The following is a 19,282-nucleotide window of genomic DNA, read 5'->3' as shown; positions in this document are numbered from 1 at the left end:
CATGACATCACTCTGTCTTGCCCTTAATGAAATAGAGGCCAATCTTCAGGAGCTGTGCTTGGGATGGCCGTGCCAGGGGTGCACGAGGTATTCTTTATTCCTCACCAAGGAAGAAGCTGCTCTGGACTAATGATGCTTTGTTGTTTGTTATCCAGATTCATCTGCTTGAAAACCATGTTTTGCTGCATAAGTTAGTCTAGACAGGGTTGTTCTTTACTTATTAACACAGGGAGCATTTTGCTATAGGGGCTGCAAAGGAAAGCAACGTGGAATAACCTCTCCTTCCCCACCTCCCCCTCCTTAGGTATATAATTGTTACTTTAACACCAACAGCTATAGACAAAAACAAACAAAACAAAACCTAATCAAAAACTCTGTGAGTCCTGCTACATCAAATATAGGTAGAAAGACAGTGACAAAACAGTTAGCAACTCCAAAGCTGTCAGAAACAGGGAGAGCCAGTAACTTCACTTACTCCCTTACCAACTCCAGCAGCTCCTGTTTTAGTCTGAGTCACTGCTGTGGTCTCCCAGGTGGAGACTATTTGCCTCTGAAGGGAGCAGAAGTTACCTGTTCCCTCTTCAGGAGGCTGGGGAAGAGTGTCTTGGCGATGGCACCTTGTATCCTGCCTGGCTCCTGCGGATGCGAGCGGCTGGTGAGGAGGTGGCAGGAGCAACGGGCTCCAGCTGCTGTGGGGCTGTGTCCTTTCCCCGTGGGCCTGTGTCTGGGAGCTGGGGAGGTCCTGTGTGCCCTTCCACGTCTCATCCTTCCTCTGGCTGTCACTCCTATCTCTGAGGTACTGTTGCCCTGATATTTGGTTACTCAAAGGGGAGAAGGAAGCAACAAATTTACTGAAATTATCTTGAGATTATTTCATTCTCTTGTGGGGTTTCTGTGTGAAGAGGGTATCTACACTATTAACTCCCATTAATATCAAACCTCTGCTATTAATAGGATTTGCATATGGAAAGGAAAAGGATTGACCTTTAAATTCATTAAATAAAGCAAATCTTAAAAAATCATTTTAGTTAAAAGCATTAGCGTGATGAAATATACAAGAACAAATACACAGACATCAGTATCTGGGCTTTCGTTAACACTAACGAGCAAATTATTGCAGGGGAATATTTGCATCATTGGAATACATATTCTAGCCTCCATACTGATATATGTGATGCAGGGTTTTCTTTGTATGGCTCCTCTTTCAGAATATATTTTCTTCTTATAAAATAACCTCTTTTCAACTCCCATTGGGGACCTCTTTATAAATGAGGAACTGGTCCTCAAGGGACTGGCCTGGCTAGAAAAGTGTGTTATTAGGGAAAAAAAAAAAAAAAAAAGGCATATTAGAATACTAAGCAATATAATTAGCTCATTTCTTTGTTTTCTTTTTCTTTTTTTAAGAATATCCTAAAAAATGTATAGCCAAGTTTTAATTAAACATATTCTCTGGATGTTTGAATTGTGTAAGAATTAGAAAATCCTGTTGTATTTTAGAGGGATTAATTGCATCAATTTAAGGTTCTCGCTTTAATCTCGGATATGTAGTCCGGTATCACCACTCTTCTTGCAAAGCAGCTACAGTGTCACGAACAAGTGATGTTTGCCCATGTAGCTGGAGCCAAACACTGCCCCTTGGAGGGGCATTCTGAGCCCATCAGTGTCGATGAATGTACTCAAATCCTCATCTTCTACATGGGATCAAATATAGGTTCTCTATACCAAAGCCGGCTAAACACAGATTCAAAATATTATTGCTTCTAATGATAAATATTGATTTACACGCACTGAAAAGCTTCTGTCGCCTTCACAGCAAGTAGTCTAAACTATAATTAGAATAATAACATTTTTACCACCATATTGCTTTTTAAGTCTGATTCCTGAGGCATGGATGTCTGATGGTCTCTGGATCTCCAGCATTGCTCTGCTCTTAGGTCTTAACCCATCCATGTCTCAGCTTTCTGACAGAGCACTCAGATCAAACTTGCTGCCAGTTCATAGCAGTATTAATCACAATTTTGTACTATTTTGCAGCTCAGTCTAGAAATTCAATGACATATTTTGTTCCTGTTCTACCTCAGCCCCCCACAAGTGGGAAGAGGTGAAACTGTTCAGGTTATTCTTCTCAGAGCTCAGCTAACGTAATCTGCTGAATACAGCTCTAAACATCTGAAGTTGGTGAAATTACATCAAGTGTGAGCATTCCTTGGTCTATAGCTCTTTGCCTTGAAAACAATTACTCATGGTAACCTTAATAATAGTATAGTAAGAAAAAAAAACCCTCATAAAAGAATTTAGTGTTAGGATGGAGCTCTGCCTGATATTAGAACAATTATGGAGCAGATGCATCCACTCTGAACAAAGTGACCTTTTCATCAAGTTACAAAACATTAAAGGTTAAAGAATGTTTGAAAGGAAGTTAATACTTTTAAAACATTAGGAAAAAAATGCCATTCTTTCAAGACCTGACCAAAACCAGTGGGAAACTATAAAATGACTGTTTAGGTACATCCAGTCATAATTTAAGCAACTCTTATTACAGAAGGATATAAGGTATTTTACATCGTCTGTTTTGTTTTAAAATTAGAAGTGCTTTTCCAGAGAAGAAATGAGATTTGATAGGAATAAATACCCAATGAAAGAAATCTGCTCTAAAGCTGGCTAATTGCAATTTTAAAGTCGCATTTCTTTCTCTCTATTGTGCACAGATGACACGAGAACAAAGAGAGGGAATCAATGACGGTGTCGGATTTTCTTAGTTTCCACATTTCATCTGACCTGGATGGTGCAAATTCCAGTTTCTAGTAAGAGCCAACAGAGTCTACCGCTCCTGCCTTGGCACATCCCCTGGCCCTCGGGAGCACAAGCCCACTCGCAGCAATGACCTGCCCGCGGTTGCGGGGATGCTCCTGCCCTCAAACCCGCCGCGTGGGAGGGGGACAAGGGCGCGGGCTGCAGTGCCAAGTGCGGGGCGAGGCTGAAACGCGCCCTGGGGGGTGAAACACCAGGGCAGCCCCCGCACGCTGCCCGGGGGGGATGCTGCAGCAGCCGCCGCTTCGGCTGCGCGGCCTCCGCGGGGAGCTCGGGGCCTGTTTGCTGCGCTGTCAGGCACCCTTTTCTGAGAAGGGCGGAGGGCGCTGGGTACCCGCTGGGTCCCACCACGGTACGGCCGAGCTCAGGACTCCGCGCGGGGTGCTGCGTCCCCCCGCGGCCGAGCCGCGTGTGCGGAGCCCCGCGGGGAGGCAGGGGGGAGTGCGGTTCAAACTCCTGCACATAGTCTGCGTCACCCTGGTCCTGTGCTCTTCATACATAATAAATTTAATAAAGCCCTTCTAAACAGTAGTTGCTAGGCATGCCGGGGAGCGAGGATTTACGACCCGGCAGCCCCTCTATGTCTTTTTTAAATGCCCGCTGGCCGCATGCCACGCCGTGGCCTACCGGCCTGCACAGCGTCAGTCCCGGGATCAAAGACGCGCGTCGAGGCGCGGAGGCGGCGGCGAGAGGGACGGGGAACAGGGGGGGAGGCTCCGCACCTCCGCGCAGCGAGGCGGGCCGGGGCTGAGAGGCCCCGCCGGGAGTCGGTTGTTATCCTCGGCCCGGTGCGCGTCCCCTCGGGGGCACCGAACTCCTCTCCGCGCAGGCACCGCTCTTCGGGGACGGGCGGGGAGGATTGTAGCGCTTCTGTTCCCTCGGCGGTAGGGTGATTAAACAGCGGGGTTTGAAGTGTGCCCGTAGCCGGACAAAGGTGCGTTATTAGCAGATGGATAACTTTTTAAAGAGAAACTTCCATATCTTAGTGCAAGCACTATGTTCAAATCACTTAAAAAAAAGTCTGGGAAATAAGTTTCTGTGAAAAGAAAGAAACATGTTGCTCGAGGTTGGTCTTTATCAACTTCCCGCTTCATATATTTTTCCTGTGTTTTTTCTTTTTTTTCTTTTTCTTTTTTTTTAAGTGTATCTGTGGACAACAAAATCTTTATTGCGTTAAATCACAGGCGGTCAGCAAAAAAACAGCTGTGTTATCTGTGCAGTGAAAACTTTCAGGTGATGCGAGAAATAAGAGGGGAATCCCTTCCCCTTCTTCTACATCCTCCAAATGCCTTTCAAATTAACCAGCTCTGGGGATCACTGCCCGTCTCCACAAAGGCGTTCTGAAAGCCTGGAGCTAGTAAAACTTTGTATAGGTAAAATTAGCTAAACCCCTTCTGCTAACACAATAGCTTTTGTTGTCACATATGGTGGAGTTCCAGGATCTGTAACTATTTTTCATAAAAGATTTTCCTACTGCCCAAGTGAATACATTACGCTACAGTAGCTCTGAATGGTATCTCTTATTTCCTTCAAAGCAGCGGCTGATTGTTTCTTCAGAGACCCTAAGTCCTTTCAAGGGAGAAAAAAAAAAAAAAAAAGTGATAATTCAGCGGGACTGAGTCGCGACGATAGATCTTATTTTAGCACGCATCATCTCCAAAAAGTGCACCGCCCTGGGAGAGCGGCAAGTGCCGAGAGAGCGGAACGGGAGAGGTTCGGGCAGGGCCAAGCTGGGCTCGCTGCCCCCCGGCTCTGCCCGGAGGAAGCCTGGCTGGGGAGCCTGAACAGGTCGGGGGCCGCATCCCCTGCCCAGCCGAGAGGCATGGCGAAACGCGACAGAGCCTCTGTCCCCCACCCCGCGGGGACGTGCACGGGGCCCGGCTCTCCCGTGGGGAGAGCAGCAGCAGCATCCCGGCAGCGCCGGGGCCGGGGAGCCGCTCTCGCCGCTCAAGTTTTATTGGCGAACTTGTTGGCACCCGGCGGTGGGCGGGCGGACGGGTAGAGGCTGCTGTCCAACCGACGTGGGGCGGGGGGCTTCGCTTCCGCAGGGGCCCCGCGGGAGAGGAGCCGCCGCGGCCCAGCCGGAGGGCGCCGCTGCCGCCCGGCGCCGCGGGGAGGGACGGACGGAGCGCCCGGCGCAGGCACCGCACCGCCCGACGCGGCCAGCTGCGCGGAGGGCTGCGGTCCGGTGGGGTGCGGGTCATGCTCCCCGCTCCGCCTGGCAGCTGCAGTGGCGCGGGGGGGGGCCACACGGGGCCGGCCCGCTCCGGGAGCTCCCTCGCAGCGCCCTGTGGCTTCCTGAGCCAAAGTTCCCCCCACCACTGTGGCTGGGGATTTTTTTTTCGGGGGGGATAAATTTCTGATATCTGGGGTTAGGTGGGGAATTAGTTTTAACTCCAGTTGGAAGCGAATCGATTCGAACAAGATTATCTACAGCTTAAAATAAATGCTTCCAAATATTAAGATGCTGGGAAGTGCCTGCACTTTCCTATCTATTTTCCCCGTGCTCTTTCCGAAATACCTGGTCCTGGTTGCAAGGACACTGATACTCTAGTTCTGAGTTTTGGGGGCTTATTACATGTCAGAACTGTAAAAGTCGTCTGGACAATTTACAGACAAAACATCTGGTTCGTTAAAGAAAAGCTACTGGACTAAGACAAACAAACTTTGCTGCTGTGTAAATTCACTTACCCAAACAATTTACATTCAAGCAAAGACTTTAGACCGAAGAAAAACTTTTATTCATTTGTATTCAGGAGGTTTGGGAATTCGTAGACATTTAAAAATAAATTTGCTCTAATAAAGTTACGTAGATATTATAACATTTCTTTGTTCTCTTTTCGGATTATTATTGCTTTTATAATGGTTATTGACAACGCTTTGTATTTTACAAAAGTGGAGTATCGTTTTCGGTCGTGGGCAGTGGTGTTTGTAAACAAACTTGTCACACCCATTTTCATCTAGTCCAGCCTTAATGAAAACTTTCTTCTTTGTCCCTCGCCGGGAGAAACCGAAGTACTTTCTGCACAGATTTTGCATTTCGATGGGCTGCCACCGAGGCGTTAGGAAGGAGGGGAGGTTTTTCCCTGGGACAGCAGGCAGCGGTGGCAGTCGGTGGCTGCCTGGTCGCCCGTCTGGGCAGCGAGTGCCCGGCGTGGCTGCCGCGCTCACCGCGCCCGCTCCTGGGCGCCGCCTCCGTCCTGCTCCCGGAGCCCACTTCTGTGTGCGGCGGGGTCTGCCCTGGGAAGCACCGCTGGCAGGTGAGGAGCCCCAGCCGCCCTGCCCCGCGCCTTCTCCCGGGGCTCGGCCCCCCTGCGGCCGGCAGACCGGCCCCCGCCGGCCCGGCCCCGGCCGCGCCACCTCCTCCCTCGACAGCTCGCTCGGTCGGCGGAGAGCCTTTGAAAGGCCCCAGCTCGCTGCTGCCCGGCCCTTCCCGCGTGTCCGGGGGACTTTCGGCTGGCTGGGACCCGCTGGGTCCTTGCCGGCTCCTCGGCTCCGCTTGAAGGGGTGGGCGCCCTGCAGAGCCGGGTTGGTCCTCGGGGCGAAGGGAGAACGCCCGGGGACGGAGCGGTTCGCACACCAGGTTTGACCCCTGAGAAGCGATCAACCGATGCTAACAAATGAGTCTCTGAGAGCAGCTACATATCACATGGGGACCTCGACGCAGGCTGCTCCCTTCCTTGTTTGCAACGAACGAGTGGAGAAACATCAACACGCTGCTCGGGAGAGAGAAAGGTTAAAGCCCGAAACACGCTGGTTTCTAAGAAGCAGCTGTTCCAAGTTTAATCAACTTCCTTACTGATTCTCCCTGGCTGTGTCCATTAACTAACAGTTAATTTCAATGGTCCTTTTACCAGCTCAGCTCGCTGCCTCCAGTCGGATCTGGGTGGTAGGAGAGTGTTGGGTTGTTTTTTTTTTCTGTGGGGAAACTGTCGGAGTTTTCATGTAGGGGAATGAAATAAGCAGTGAAAATATACAACAAAGAAGGGCACTAAACGGTGTACAGTATTGAAATATAAAACATTCTTAGCTGATGGAAAGTTCAGGAGTAATGGTTATCTAATTATGTGACTTATAAATAATTGGTACCTTGGTTTAAAACTGCTGGGAAGAGCGAGCTTAAAGCTGAGCCTCATGTGCTGAGTCTTCGTAGATGGAGTCTGTGCCGTCATCGATTTTATACATTATGTTTGTAGATGTTACACTTAATAAAATTACAGGTTCTGACTCTGAAATAGATTGTGACCCCCAAGAATCTGACGTACAAGAAGGAATCTGTATTTCCCTCTGTAATTCGTCTTACAGAAAGTTCAATAGATTTTTTTTCTTCCTTAAAAAAAATGGATATAGTTAACAACCAAATTATTCCACAACTTCCTGAGCCTCTTGGCACTAAGAGTTGTGAATGTGTAAGTGCAGTGCATGTGTCTGTGTGCACGTATATCTGCTGCCTGCTTCTCTCTCTCTCTCTCCTTCTCGCTCTTTCTCTCTCTCACACACACACGAAAGTTATTATTTCTAATTGAAATTAGCAAGTTCCTCCAATTACTGTTTACGGGAAGTTTAGCTTTTTTCATTCAACCTCCAATCCCAAGTCGGTGCACTGTTACAGACGCATTATCCTCCAGCGCTTGTGGCCCGCCCTTTGAAAAGCAAGGTAAATGGCGTTAGACAAACCTCACCATACAGCAGGGCTGGTGATTTTTCTCGCAAATGTTTGTTTTAGTGACACCGTTCAGCTGCTGAGGTTGCAGCCTGCCAGCATCGTCCACGCAGGCTGTACTTCTGAGAGAGGGAGAGCTCTGCTAGGGAATCTGTTGCCACTAAGTTCATAAATACATGCATGTAGGTGAGTGTAACAGCGAGAGGAGAGCTGCACCCAGGGAAGCTAAGCCGAGCCTGACCAGCTGACGAAAGCCGGGGGGAGCGCTTCCAGCCGTGCAGAGCCCCGGCCCCGCTCGGGCGGCCGCGTCCCCAGCGCCGGGCATGCCAGACAGAGGCTACACTGCATCCTGCGGGCTGTGTGTCACATAAGCCTAGTGAAAGATGAGTTCATTTACAGAGAGAGAGGCGGAAGCAAAAAAGTTCTTGCAACTTGCAGATCCCCCCCTAAAATCAGTGATTGGCCGCTGCACCGTTTTCCTCAGGATGCTCTGCAGCCAACTAATGAAGGATCGGAATAATTCCTGGCTTTGGAAGGGACTCTCGCACATTTAAGAATAGCCTTTACAGGACTGAAATGACTAAACGCGTCCTATCACTTTTATTTTGCTGTAGTTTTCAGAGCGTTTTATCAGCGCCTGGTGGCAGAGCTGACCTTCCCCGTGCTGTATGCGGCCGGGCAGGAACAAAGCCGGCCGGAGCTGCCGGTTTCTCGCACTCTCAGCGGACTCTCCCAAAGTTTGTTTCAGCCTCTCCCGCTCCAGAGCTGGGAGAAATCCTCCATGTTGCGCAGCGTCCGCCAGCTCAGCCAGCAGCCTCCTAAGCCCGGAGTTCACCTATTCCCCAGGCTCCGTGTTCAATTCGGTCCCGACGCTGTCATCGGCCCCGCGGAGCCGGGAGCGCAGCCGGGCTGAGTGCGGCCGCCCCTGCTCCCGGCCGGCCGCATCCTTCGGAGGGGGCAGGAATAATTTAGGTTTTCTGTTTCCTAATTCCTACTTAAAGGGGGAGGAGGGAGAGAGGAGGAACGAGTTACTAATAGCAGCCAAGCCCTCTCTGTTTTCCGAGGCTGTCTAACATTTGTAAATACTTATGCTGCGGCTCGTCCCCTCCTTCCTGGTTAAGTTGTTTAGTATGTTGGTTATTTGTACTGAATCCCGGTCTGTGTTGTGTCTGATGTGTTGTCGTTGCAATGTGCAGCCAGGGTGACACTGATGGATGCGCCAATGGTGAGACGGACAGATGTTAGGGCGGATCTAGCGGCATGCACCGCCACAGCGGCGGAGCCCGCCCGCACAGCGCTGCCAGCCGCCGCAGCCCCGCGCCCGTCCTGGTGCAAGCGCACACACACGCACACGAGGGTGTTGTGTTTTTTTTTTTTTGGGGGGGGGGGGGAACGTCTCAGTGTCGTCTCTTAAGTAGATCTGATCGCTCCTTCTGTGAGCAGATACTGTAACTGTGAGGAGCAACCAGCGCGTATCAATGAGATGGAACTGAGCGAATTTGGCAGCAGAAGCGACAATTGACAACTCACCATTTTCTTGTTTGCAAGAAATGTTTCGTTTTCCCCCAACAGTAGCAATTTCCCGGGGACTTTAGGCGACTGCGATTTTTTTTTCATCTTAAAGATCAGCTTAAAAAAAATAATCAACTCGTAACAATAATAATCCAAAAAAAATAATCCCAAACCTTCTCCACCCTTCATGTAAAGTGTTTGAATTTCCTGCAAGTTGAAAAGGAAAGCAAGAGCAAAAGAGCGGCACGGCGGCTTTATAAGATGTGAAGACGCAACAACATCTGCACTTAGTCAGGTATTTGGAATTATCCCAAATCTCGAAGAACGGGGGCGAGTGGAGATTTTTTTGATCTTACCGTAAAAGTGAGATCATCCCTTTTTTTTTTTTTTTAAATTCCTCCCCGTGAACTTCAAAAAAAGGAAAAAAAAAAAAGGAAAGGAAAAAAAACCCGCTACTATTTTTTGTTGTTATTCTTTTTCCCTTCACCCAGCACAGTTGGCCCCGGCGGTGCCGGTGCCGGTGCCAGTGCGGGGCCGCCGTGCCCGGTCGCGCAGCGCGGCAGAGGCGGGAGGCCGGGATGGGCCCCCGCGCGCCCCCCGCGCCCCGCGCCGCCCCGGCCCTCCCCGCTGGTGCGCGGCCCCGCCGCCCAGGGATGCACAATCAAACCCGCAGCACATCGATCCGCCGGCGCTCGCTGAACTGAGCGCGGCGGCTCGCCAGTGAACTTGGACCAAAAAAAAAAAAAAAAAAAACAGGAAAAAAAAAAAAGGGAGACAGGAAAAAAAGAAAAAGCCCCCAAAAGAGGGAAAGAGAGGGAAAAGTGATCTTCCCGGCTTCCCCAAGAGCCGGGCGCGCGCGTGGCGCGGGAGTGCGCGGGCGCTGCCCGCTCCCCATCCGGCCGGCGGCACCGCGGGGCAGGGCGCAGCCGGCGGAGACGCCGCCGTTAACGGCCGCCGGCCGGAGCGGCCCCGAGGCCGCCGACACCCCGCCCGCCCTCAGGCGCGAAGCGGAGCCCGGGCGGCTGTGGCGCCAGCCAGGTGGGAGCCGGAGGGCTGGATGTGTGCCGGCGGGCGGCCCGCTGCCCGGCGCGCCGGTGAGTGGGGCCGGGGCGGGCGGCGGCGCGAGGTGCGGGGCGAGGCGGGGGCCCGGGCCCGGGCGGCTGCTGCTGCTGCCGCCGCCGCCGCTGTCACTTCCCGGGGCAGCCGGGCTCCGCGGGGAGAGCGCTGGAGGGCCGGGCCCTCCTCGCCGTGAGGGGGGCGGGAGGGTCCCGTGCCCCGGCGTGGCGAGGAGGCGGTGGCTGAGGGGGGGACTCCGGCGGGGAACGGGTGTGCGCGGGGGCGGAAAGGGAAGGGCTGCCGGCGGCGAGCGGGGCGGCTGCTCTGGCGCTCTGCTGGGGGGCGTCCGGCGGGCCGAGCCCCTTCGCCGCTGCGGGGTCTTGAGGAGAGCAGAGGCGGGCGAAGTTGGGCGGCGGAGGGGGCGCGGCGAGGGGGGGCCGCCCCGCCGCCGCCTCGGGCGGACCCTGCGCTGTCCCCGGGGCCGTGCCCCGCCGGCGGCGGGCGGTCCGGCGGCGCGATGCGCAAAGAGTTAAGGTGCCGTCCGGGGCGGGAGGCAGTGGGAGCACGGTGCCACTCTGCCTGTTTGCGGACTAGTTTGAGTGACACTGCGATCATCTCGTTTCCCTTCAAGCTTCGCCTGTTGCCGCCGCCGCTCCAGCGCCGAGCCGGGAGCCCCGGAGTGGAGAGCGCAGGCTGAGGCTCCGCCGGCTCCTGCCAAGAAATCCCCCGTCTTTATGCCGTGATCTCCCAGCCCGGCCAGGCACCGGGGGCGCCGGGTGGGGTGGGGGGGACTGCGGGCTCTCCCCAGCCCTCCCGCCCGCACACCTCTTCGGGGGGCTTCCCCTCCTCCTTCCTCCGGGGCGATTTGTCAAACTTCCCCCCTCTTCTGCCAGCAGCAGCAGCAGCAGCAGGGCTGTCCTCTCCTCTGTGCCGCCTCCTCCGCCGCCGCCGCCTCCTCCTCCTCCTCGGCATCGTGTATGCACAGCAACAAAAAATATATCCCCAACCCAGCCCTCGAGCCGAGACTGGAGCAGCTCACCGGATCTCTGGGGCTAAAGCAACTCTTCCCACCCCCGCGCCCAGGCAGCCCCCCCCCGCCGGCGCCGGCGGCCGCAGGAGCTCAGCATGCCGAGGAGGAAGCAGCAAGCGCCCCGGCGCGCAGCAGGTACGAGCCGCCTTCCCCGCGCTTGGTTTCTCCTCTCGCTTCCCTCCGTCTCTTTCATAACCGCTTTCCAGCAGGCTGAGCCCGTCGGTCGGTACCGGGCTCCCTCCCTGCCCCGCTCCCCGCGATCGCACCCTGCATGCCGTGGATTTTGCAGAACAACTCCTGGTCTGGAAGGCATAACACTGTGGCGTGGGGGGGGATTTTATTTCATTTATTTCCTTGGGATGGCAGGCGTTGGGGGCGCGTGAAAGCCCGTTCCCTACTTTGATACCCACTTTGATTTATTCCTAACTCTGCCATGGCCAGACTCAGTCTGGGGGGCAACACTTTGTGAAAGGCAGGCGAGTATGTGCAGGCACATACTATCTGTACACGTATGATCGGTGTAACTATAGGGGTGAGGGGAAGAAGGTGAATTTTGTTCATTTCCAGCCCGTGCTTTGGCACCTACTTTGCTTCTTTCCCTTGTAGTTTTCGTTCTTCTCCATCTCTGGCCCTTGCAGACAAATGGTTTGTGAAAGCCAGTGAAAATACTATTTTTTTCTTTTTTTTTTTTTTTCTGTAAAAAGAGATAGGATATGTATAAATTTAGGGCATGCTGTGAATGAAGTGTTAGGGACAGAGTGGTTTGGAAGGTCTGCAGTGTTTCTTGAAGATCCAAGCCCAGAACTGGCTCCTTTGCCCAACTTTTATCTTTTTCTCTCTTCCCCGTGTATTGCACTGGAGATGTCTCTGCTGGACAGACAGACCCACCTAGTTGGTCGCTTTCTTTGGCAACCTCTTCTGTTAATCCTATTGATTTCTTATTTATGAGTCCAGATGAGAAAGCTGCAAAGGAAACCAATGGGGGGAAAAAAAAAAAGGGTCTGCGTATTGTCAAATGACTGGTGAATGTTTCTGATAGCGCCTTTACAATTTCCTTTTTTTTTTTTTTCTTTTTAGAAATACTTTTCGAGGCTTTGTTCTGGTGAGGTTTTTTGTTTGTTTGTTTTGTTTTTCCTTACGCCAGAAATGTCAACTCCTGTTAAATGTAGGCGGTATTTTTCTGGAAAAAACAAACTGAAAAGAAAGCGATAAAAAAAAAAAAAGCCCCACATAATTTTACAGTAATCCTTAGTTGGGGATATGTGGGCTGGAAAAGGTTTCCTTGGCCTGTTGCCATCCTTGATTTGATGGCTGATTGATCGCCTGTCATCTGGCTGCCTTTGATCTATTCATTCCCGATAAACATCAATAAATCACTTGCCATGGTAACGCCAGACTCGGTGACGTCACACGTGGCCTGTCAACTCTCTGTCAGCGCAACTTCAGGGGTTCCTGGCTGGATGTGCCACGAAGCCGCATGGACGGGGACTTCCAGGGGCATGGGGCTGGCTTAGGTGGAGGAACAGCATCAGGGTTGGTCTGAGGCAGAATTGGGGGGTCAGCATGTAACACCATAATTTGCCTTTTACAAAGGAAGGCTCTGTACTGAGGGGCTGGGTGCAGAAGTTTTGCAGAGGCTCTGACAGCATTACCAGTAGTGCATTTGTAGTTGTGCTTATAAGTGCTTGAAGCAGGTAGTCCTACAACTTGGTGGGGTGTTGGAAAACAGGCATTCAGAAATGTGACAGTGCTTTCACATTGTCTGACCACTTCTCAGAGCGGTGTGGTTTGAATTTAGTAAGCAGCAAGGGATTCAGGGAGTAATACAAATTGTAACTAACCATGTCCACATTTCCTTTCTTCTCTGACATATACATGCATTCATCTAGTGCTTTTGAAACAGAGAAGTAAACTTCCTAGCACCCCCCTTAACTCCGTATACGAACAGCTAGAAAGTTTGGAAAGTTTTGCAGTATGGTAGTGATACGATCTAGCAAACAATATTGTAGCCAAATACTTCACGATAATATTTTGCATTTCTGGCCCGTACCATCAAATAACACTTCTCAAATAAATTAAAAAGTTTAACTTTTCCTAATATTTGGGAAATGCCGTTTTGTACTATGAATTTAGTTCTGCAAAAATGTAGCTTTTACAAGTATTTCACATATTTGACTGTGTTGCACGCTGGGCTCTCTGTAGGCTGGGAGAAAATGCTTCTGCACTAAACACACATTGTGAGGTATCTTTCTCTCTACCGCTCTCCATCTCTCCCTCCTTTCTCAAGTGAATCATCCATGATGTGTGATCTATCTTTCATATTTAGCAGAAGTGTAATCTCTTTAAACTTTTAGCTTTTTGATAGCCACATTAAACATTTAGTATTGTGCATAATTGCTTCCCACTGAAATGCTGTTTTATTGGTCACATTGGAAATGTTACTTTTCTAACAGCAGTAAAAGCAAAGGCTTTTTTTTAACACCTTAGAAAAAGCTACGAAATAACAGGTTAGTTAAGAAATATTCATTACAAAAACTTGACTGCAGGACTAATAGGAGATGGAAGAATGGTTTTGCTCTATCAAAATGACCCGTCAAAACGACTTTGTTTCATATTTGATTTAATTGTCTCTCTCCTGACAGGCACATTCATCAATAGCTTAATGGTCAATCAGAAGTTGGCAGAGTGAGTGCTTTCATTCTTTCCCATACACTAGCTTTGGCTTTACTTTATCAAAATGCCTCTGCCTAATGGATATGGGGGATGTAGAATGACTGAAGGGCTACTTATTTGAGAAGAGTGAAAAAACAAGAACATTTATGCTGTTGATAAGTGCATGAAGATAAATAAGTGAGCTGTATGAGGCATTTTATTTTAAGACAGAAGAAACTTACGGTTTTTTTCCCCCCTTCTTTTTGGCTTCAGAGCTGCGGAGTTATAAGGTTCATGACTGCTTTTGTGGCATACTGAGAGTGATGACAAATTGATTGCTTGGTACTGAGAGAGGAAAAAAGGTGGTGGTGGGGGGAGAATTAAAGATGTCTGCTGATTGGTAACTCAGGAAATCCAGTCCCCAGCAACCTTGAGAATACTCGAGAATTTTTTTTCTCCAAACTGAAAGGTCCGCTCAGCCATAAAAAAAGAAAAGTTGTTTTGCCAGCTTCATTAGTGTTCACCTAATTAGCTGTAAACCTGATGGATTCCTGACAGCTTTAATGATTGGAGATGACAAGCTCCACGCAGTGTCATCCAGCAGAATTAGGTTTGCAGCTAGTTTGATGTAATCAAGTTGATATTACACAGTCCTGGTTGCCTTTAGTTGTGCATTAACTCAATTTTCTGCTGCAGGTGACAAATGGGCTTTGGTACCTGGATAATCATGTCATAGGAATTAGGGCCCTTTTAATGGTCTGGAGTAGAATAACAACAACAAAGAACTCTCAGCAGCACAGAGCTCGCAGACATAACAGACAGGTGCACAAATTCTTTATGTCTAGCCCAAGTGCTAACACCACACTGTGGAAGACTAAAGCTGTCTCTGAGAATCAAGAATCTGTAAAAATGATAATTTTGGTTTGTTTGCTTTAAGGCTCAGTTGAATATCGTCGATAAATGTTGGAGGAAGAGTCAGAAATTTCAGTTTTATCCTCACCTGTTAAAGCAAGAAGATAGTCAGAATTGCTGCTCCAATGACTTCTGTCATTTAAGTGAGGAGGAAGAAGGTATTTACTGGTTAAAGGCTACTGTCTAGGAAAGCTAAGATACTGTATTAATAGAGGCCAGTCTTGTTCATGCAAACAGTAATTATCTACCCTTAAATTATAGCTTTCACTCGCAGCTTTTTTAGAAACCTATTTAAAAGATCAAGAAAATGTACTTCCTGCTGACAGCAATGACTTAATACATATTTTGTATACATATAAAGCTCTTCTGAGAAGGGACTGGGAACTAATGATTTGTTGGAAACTCATTTACTTTTTTTTTTTTTTGTAAATTGCATAAAACAATTATTGTTTTTTAGACCCAGGCAAATACACTGAATTTTGAAGCCTTTAAAAAAAACTGAACAAACTTGGGCCCATGGTATTTTTTTTCCCCCTCTTCTGTATAGTATGGCTTAAACTCTAGAGATAACTGTATACTTTTTAGGCTCATCACGATGTCCATGCATACATTCAAAAGGTGCACATGGTCCGTGTGAATAGTGAAATACATTAAGTAGTTTTTTCAGAGATGCAGAGCACTGCCACTTTTCAGGGACTTCAGGTTATCAGCACCTCCCGAGCAAGGTGGGCAGCGCACCCCAGAAATACAGATACAAGATGGCACGCAGGTTGTGCAGCCGCATTTCCAGGCAGCTCTGACTTCGGGAAGTTGAATGCTTGCTTTAATTTATGGGAATTGCTTACAACTACATACATACCCCAAAAGTAAATGTAGCGATAAAGTAGACTTCCTATAAAGGTACTTGCAGTGTCAGCCCTTGGTATGTTATTTGCCTCCAAACCTGCCACATATTTCTCTGTTGGACAGAGATTCTTCCTAGCAGCAAGCTGACAAAATGATTAGTTATGGCTGTCCTCTGGGTTTGTGTGGGGTTTTTTTTTGTTGTTTTTTTTTTTCGGCAAAGTGTGAGGAACAATGCAAAAAAAAAAAAGGGGGGGGGGCATAAATATAAAAAAGCCTGATAGATACCCCTGAATATCCGTCTGGAAAACAGAATTTTCGAGAATCAGCTGCCATTTCTCCCATTAGCTTGACAGCTGTCAATTAGGGCTTCAGTGCTCTCCTGGGCCACAGTTTATTGCATGCGGTTGATGTTGTCATTTTGTTCTCGGTTTTGCCTTGAGCACTATCATGAGCAGGAGTGAAATAGTCAATAACTGATGTATCAGCAGTTATTTCTTAAATTGGCTTACAAGTCTGCATTTTTCCTCTTTTTACTAAAGATTGTTTTGTAAAGTGATTAGAATGAATTGTGACTGCTGCAGGGTTATGGGAAATGCAGTGGAGCTAGGGTGAGTTAGCAGGATTAGAGTGGGTCCTTTTTGTCAGCCCTGTTTCCAGGATTAGTGGAAACTATATAGAAAATATCACCTTCAGGGTGAAGTGTGGGGTACATTTTTAAGTGTGCTATGTGCACACTTATGTAGAAACATATGGTGGTGCAGAGTGAATGAAAAGAAATAATTTGCCAGGACGTAAAGTAACCTTATGTGTTATCTTTCTGAACAAACCTTGGCACTGCTAGTTTTATGGTGTAATAATGCATATTTTAATCCAATGTCATGACCGTTTCCTAGCGAACCTAAATACAGATTGTCAAATTTTAATATAGCCCTGTTTACAAGGTGCTGCTAGTAGATCAAGTAGTAAGATGCCTGAAGTGTTGCTTTGTCAAGTAAGAGTGTATGTATATGTATGGTTATGATACAACACTGAAAATAACGTAGTTTCAGAGCGATCCTGTGTTATCTTATCTATGAAATACTTCAGCATCATTTACTAAACAATCTGCCTCAGGTGTTTGAGTCTAATGTTTTTATTATTTCCCCCTCCGTGTGTTTGTTTTGTTGGGGGGTGTCTGTGTGTGTATTTTGTATTTTTTTTTTTTTTAATTTAGTTACGCCCAAATTGTGGTTTATCAGCCTAAGTTAAAAATGAAAGGTGAATACAATATATTGTATTTGGTAACAATGATATGGACTGGTACATCCAGACAGATAATATGCAGTTGTAATTAGACTGAATAGACAGGCATTCATTTTTAAATTCTTTGACACATGCATAAAATAGTCATATAATAAGATAAGATGACAATTTTATGTTAGGTTGATAAAGTGTCCCGATACATGCATTTAAATGTCTGTAAGCCTTTTTTTATCCAGACAGATTAATTCTAGTTTCCAGCATTTGCAGTTAGACATTAAATTAATTTGAAAAATCCCACTAAACAATGGATGTGTTGCTTTTTATTTTTGGGTCATTACCTAAAGCAGGAGGATTGAAAAAAAAATATTCAATTGATTTTTCTTGATTTCCACTTTAAAAAAAAATGCATAAAAACTGGCTCAAAGGATTTAAAGCATAGTCCATGAGAGACCGTATTGTAGTTTTCCCAAGTATAATAATGCAGAATAGAACATTATCAGAGCTTGAAATTGTTTGTTAGCCATTTTCATAGAAAGGACTGTAAGAGTTGAAATAAGCGAGGCTTAATTTCAGAGACTGAGAGATTCATCCTACCACATTTTCATGATTTTGCTCCTGAAAGATATTTTCGTCATTTCGGTAGAGAGCCAATCTGCAGAATTGAAACACTTCTCATTGCAAGCATCAACTTTAAGACAGTTCTCAGAAAATGCTCAAAGTTTTTTTTTCCCCGAGGGCGGAGGGAGTGTGGGGAAGGAGTTACCAGAAGATCATAAAATATCTGAAAGCCCTTTGCCAATGCCATTACCTGGCTTGTTCGGGCAGCAGAGGTGCGACTCTTCAAGAATAACCCAAGTTCGTATTTTAGACTTAATTATAAATTATTAATTAATTCTGTCAGGACACATGTTATTAATTATGACTCTCTTTTCTTCATTCAGAACAGCTGTTGGGAATGGCGTAAGTTCAGTGTGTGTGTTGGTGTGGGAGTTTGCCAGTGAAGAGCTCTCCATCCCCTGCCCTACCTGTGCCTCCCCTCCTGTTAAACGGCCGAGCTAAGCTCGACCTGGCTTGGAATAAATACAAGTTCTGAAGTGATGCAGTGTGCTCGCAATTAGTGAACATTTTTACGGAGGTCCTGTCCATAAATAATTCTTATTTTAGCAAGACTGTATGGTGGTGGGGGTCAAAAGGGCACCGACCGCGCTGTAACGGGGGCAGCAAAGCGGTTTTCGTGCCCCTCCGCCAAACTCCTGCCAAACTTCACGTATTAGCATAGGAGAAAGAACTGTTTTATTATTAGTTTGGAATGATTCAAATTCATTTACTTTTGAGATTTCCATCATTAAATTGAGCCCTCTGTTTCAGTTTCTTATGTGTTCTTTGCGGAATGCATGTTGCATAAAATAGCCAATTTTTAATGAACAATTTAATGTAAATGGGTTCTGAATTTAAATTAATATTAATGAAGCTTCGAGTGAATTTATTTTGCCTATGTAAAGGCTTGTAACTCTTTCACCCATACACTCTTGTCTTTATGTACTAACATATTGGTTAGGTGAATTGGCTAGTTTCCGTATTTCGTGACTAAAAAACTTCGATGGATTTTACATGGATATTTGTGGTAGCGCAGCTTTATGCAGGTTAGTATCTTTTATTAAAAATGTACCTGCCTTTATATTCAGGTTTTTTTAGTTAACATTTTACTATCTTACCCCGCTGTTTCTATATATGTCTTGCCACTTTGGTTTTTGCCTTTATGCTTAGAGAAAAAATTGTTCCAACAATAGTCACCAAAGTCAAGATGTTTTCTTTCTTTGACTTTCCTAAATACATAATGCATTAGAGGTATGATGGGATGTTCTAGAATTAATTCTGTTAGATGTAATTGCTATAATCACTTTGATGCTACACATAATAAAAGTAATATGGTAAGCATATGAAAAAATATAAACACCTTATTGTAACACTTTATGTAAAATTCTTTTAAAAATCTTATTTAGAGTGGAACATCCGCGTCCGTATTTTGTCAGACGTAACATTTATTTTAACGTACATTACTCAGTAAATGAATGAATTTTAGATATTGAAAAGATTTTGACTGGCAAGTTGTCTTGTATATGCGTGCATATATAGCTTTGACTCTGTAAGCTGTTAAAGATGTAGTTCATTAAGAAGCCCATCTTCAGCCTTGCTACAAGTGACACATAAATATCACCATATATCTCATGAAATAAGAGACAAATTCGTATATTGTATTAAAATCTAGCACATAGTAAATAACACAGAAATGGAGGTGTACAGCGGAAAGCTGCTTTGTAGTGCAAAATTATGGGAAATATAAAATGTATGAAGGGTAGCATGTAACTAGAGAGGGAGGTTTTCAGGCATAATCCTACATGCGAAAAGGACTATAGAAGGTGATTCCCCCCACTTTTTTTTAACAAGTAGCTTTGAGTTATTGTTTGCCAACACTGTTTTTGATAGAGAGGAAATGAAAAAAACATGTGCAACGGGTTAAGCCGTATAGCTGATATCCTTGATTCTGTAACAAAAAA

At 47.2% G+C, this 19,282-nt stretch overlaps 1 protein-coding gene across 3 annotated transcripts in view; it reads left to right on the top strand.

Moving 5' to 3' along the window:
* The first annotated feature begins 8,899 nt into the window (after window positions 1-8,899).
* TSHZ3 (teashirt zinc finger homeobox 3) overlaps window positions 8,900-19,282 on the top strand; it is a 65,271-nt gene continuing 54,888 nt past the window's right edge. Inside the window, exons 1-2 of one of the 3 annotated variants that reach the window (XM_071814317.1) lie at window positions 8,900-9,281; window positions 10,674-11,207. In XM_071814317.1, coding sequence (XP_071670418.1) covers window positions 11,168-11,207 — 40 coding nt within the window. In that variant the 5' untranslated portion in view covers window positions 8,900-9,281; window positions 10,674-11,167. Of the gene's footprint in view, window positions 9,282-9,759; window positions 10,081-10,673; window positions 11,208-19,282 lie in introns of those variants that run through there. The other 2 variants (XM_065848388.2, XM_065848387.2) reach the window with 2 other exon arrangements.

Source organism: Patagioenas fasciata, chromosome 13, assembly GCF_037038585.1.
Source record: "Patagioenas fasciata isolate bPatFas1 chromosome 13, bPatFas1.hap1, whole genome shotgun sequence".
Lineage (NCBI taxonomy): Eukaryota > Metazoa > Chordata > Aves > Columbiformes > Columbidae > Patagioenas > Patagioenas fasciata.
This window is presented reverse-complemented; position numbering and strand designations above follow the sequence as displayed.